Genomic DNA, 3133 nt, shown 5'->3' on the forward strand with positions numbered 1-3133 from the left:
ATGACTTTAAATTTTATATAAAATATATTATATATTATATTATTTAATTGATTTAATTGATTTTGGACATAAAATATTTGATCTATTAATCTGTACATTTTGAATGTACATTATCTTTTACCACATTTTATGCTTTTAAACAAACATATTAAATATTTATTTTTTTCTTGATNTTTACCACATTTTATGCTTTTAAACAAACATATTAAATATTTATTTTTTTCTTGATTTTTTTTTAAAGAAACTCAAAGGTGTACGTTTGGAAAATCTGCCATGCGTCAACAATTTCTTTTCATTGTTTTTTGGCAGTGATGGTCATTATAATAGAATTTTTGGACAAAGGAAAGCCTCCATGAAAAATATGCAAAATGCCTCGTTATGCCCTTCCACACTTAGTATTGGTCATCTGATAAGGCATGACGACCGAATCAAACGACCAGCCACTGCGTTCAGCTGGGCTTCTGTACACCATTTCGAGCGCCCAAAATCGGTGTTCGTGTAATAGTTTATCTTGTAATCATGGCGTCGTCGCTCAATCGGCGGCTGCCGCTAGCATGAACCAAGAGCCTAATAATTACTGCAATTTGTCAGAATATAATCAAATTGCATCCACTGAGTTTAACAAATTAAATAACGTTTCAAGTTCTACTGTTGTGGCTAAAATTTCAAGTAGTATAGTTTCTACTCCAGCTGCTTATGTATCTTCTATTACTGTACCAAGTGGATGGAAGCGAATTAGCAATAGTGGAGAAATTTGTTATATAAGGTTAGTTTAAATAATACATATTTTATTGTGGAAAGCCATAGATATAAAAACTTTAAATTAAAATGTAGCAAGTGCTAAAAAGTTGATTATTTTGTGTTATTCACAACTTTCTAAATTTCAAAAATCCTAATGTATAGCTTAAATAAAATTTTATCAATGTTTTAAACATTTTAATAGGGACTCTCACGGTTTCTAATACTAAACTCCAAATCTTTATATGGAGATTTATTAGTTAGTTTTATTTAAGAAACTGAAGGGTTCAGATACTATTGGTCTTAACCCCTAAGAGATTTTTTTGTAATAAACTCAACTTTTAGTATATAGAAGGTTATTTATTTTAATTTTCCATTTACATTTTGTATTTTTACACATAATTAATTTTAAATTTTAGAGTTAGATTAGAAAGGAATAGTATTAATAATTATAATTGTTGTTGAAAAGGTCCATAGTAATATCTGTAGTAAATTATATTTTTCATACTACAATTATTATTTTTTAATTGTAAACATGTTATGTTGAACAATTTTTCTCATTTTCTTTTGAACAATACTATATTTTTGATATTATGATTATAACTGATTAATTTAAAACGTTGCAAAAAATGTCTTCTTGTCTGAAAAGTTAAAAAAAAAATTTTGCCTTTTTTAAAAATGACTATTATTTTATTTCGATTAAACTTCATAATCATAAAAATTGCATTTTAAATTCGATTTATTTTGTAGTTGAAATATTATCTCATTGTTTATACTTTATTTTATTATTAACTAAACAGTATGATTTTAGTAAAATGGTTAAAGACTTAACTAAATAACAAATAAATCATGATATTTAAAGAGCTACAAAAGGATTGACATTTTTTATCGTCCTAATTTTCCAGAAATTGCAATGGTGTCACGATTAGTTACGCCTTTGACAAAATCCTTTAAAATGAACCCGAACTACCCTGGTGAGTTTTCGGTAGGCTTTATTAAGAATACCGCCACTAAGTCGGACAAAAATCTGACCTATAATAATATATTACGCCATAGGGTGTCTAAATTATTATACGGGTTGCGTCTTTTCCACTGAAATACACCAGTTTTGTAGAATACAATGAAAAAACACCTGGGTTATTGTCCTTTTTGGAGGTTCTTTTACCCTCAAAATTAGACCCTAACGTTGTAAATTATCCAGTTATGTATGTAACTCGTGTAAAAAAAAATATGTGACTACTATAGAAGCAAAATGTGAAGTAACAGCTACAAGTTAAGCATTAATTAATGCGAGGTTTAAACACTGAATAATTTGTTATCAATTCGAATCTCCTAGCAAAAAATTTACGTTTAGCTATTTTTATGAACAAAATAAATTTATAAAGCGTAGGTGTTTTTTTTAATTGTAATTTCATGTTATACAACAGGTCAAAAATTACATATAATTAACCATAATTTTAATAGCTATAGTTATTAAAAATTGTTAATATAGTAAACATTTTCCAGACTAAAGAAAATTTCTATAAATAAAAATTTAGTTCAAAATTTAATATTACAGTTTGCAATGAGATGAAATTACATATGAAAAAAAACATAACTAAATATTCAAGATGTTTTGAAAGGTATTATATAAAAAAAATTGTACACCTTCAATAACCTTATACAATGAAAATTTAACTTCCGTAGACCTTGTAGAAGGTTTATTGCCCTATCCCAAGGTTTACCTTAGTATAAAGTCTTGTTTTTTGCTACTTCTTATACAATAATCTATTTTTCATTTACGTATTAGTAATATTAATAAAATTATTACTATTTGTTAATTATGTAAAAAAACAAGATATATTTAATTCTTCGATATTTATTTATTTATTTTAAGTATCGATTTATTTAATTTGGAATTCATTGAAACAGAACTTTCCAAAAATTCAAGTTTAAATAAAAACTTCTTACATGTCATTTTTATCAATATATTGATGCCAATAATCCTAGACTCTTTTTTTCCTTAAAAAACTAGTGTCTTCTAAACTCATTTTCATATACACCAACCATTGCGTGAATATTCGTAAAAATGTCATTATGAATGTTTGTAAAAAAAAAACGACCATTTTTTTATTTTAAACTTTATCTTGTGAAATTCATTGTTTTAAAGCTATGATTTAACTCTCAAACGGTCAATGAAAAAAAGGTGAATTAATTTTATAATGTAGCTTATAATTGGTTTTTTGACAAAAAAATGAATATTTTATTAGGTGGTCGAGGGTTAAAGACAATCATTAGAAAAGTAAATAAACATATTTCAAGTATAAAATATTATACGACACTCTACGATTTCCTCGGATACTAGTTTGCTTATAAATATTAATTAAGTTTGTTAATAGCGAATGAGTTAATTGCC

At 25.9% G+C, this 3133-nt stretch overlaps 1 protein-coding gene across 1 annotated transcript in view; it reads left to right on the forward strand.

Annotated features, from left to right (window-relative positions):
* The first annotated feature begins 215 nt into the window (after positions 1–215).
* Positions 216–3133, forward strand: part of LOC126904125 (uncharacterized) — a 27513-nt gene continuing 24595 nt past the window's right edge. The window contains exon 1 of the mRNA XM_050682857.1: positions 216–766. Within this exon, the coding sequence (XP_050538814.1) occupies positions 417–766 (350 nt within the window). The 5' untranslated portion in view covers positions 216–416. The remainder of the gene's footprint in view (positions 767–3133) is intronic.

Source organism: Daktulosphaira vitifoliae, unplaced genomic scaffold (genome assembly GCF_025091365.1).
Source record: "Daktulosphaira vitifoliae isolate Bord-2020 unplaced genomic scaffold, ASM2509136v1 Scaffold_4, whole genome shotgun sequence".
NCBI lineage: Eukaryota > Metazoa > Arthropoda > Insecta > Hemiptera > Phylloxeridae > Daktulosphaira > Daktulosphaira vitifoliae.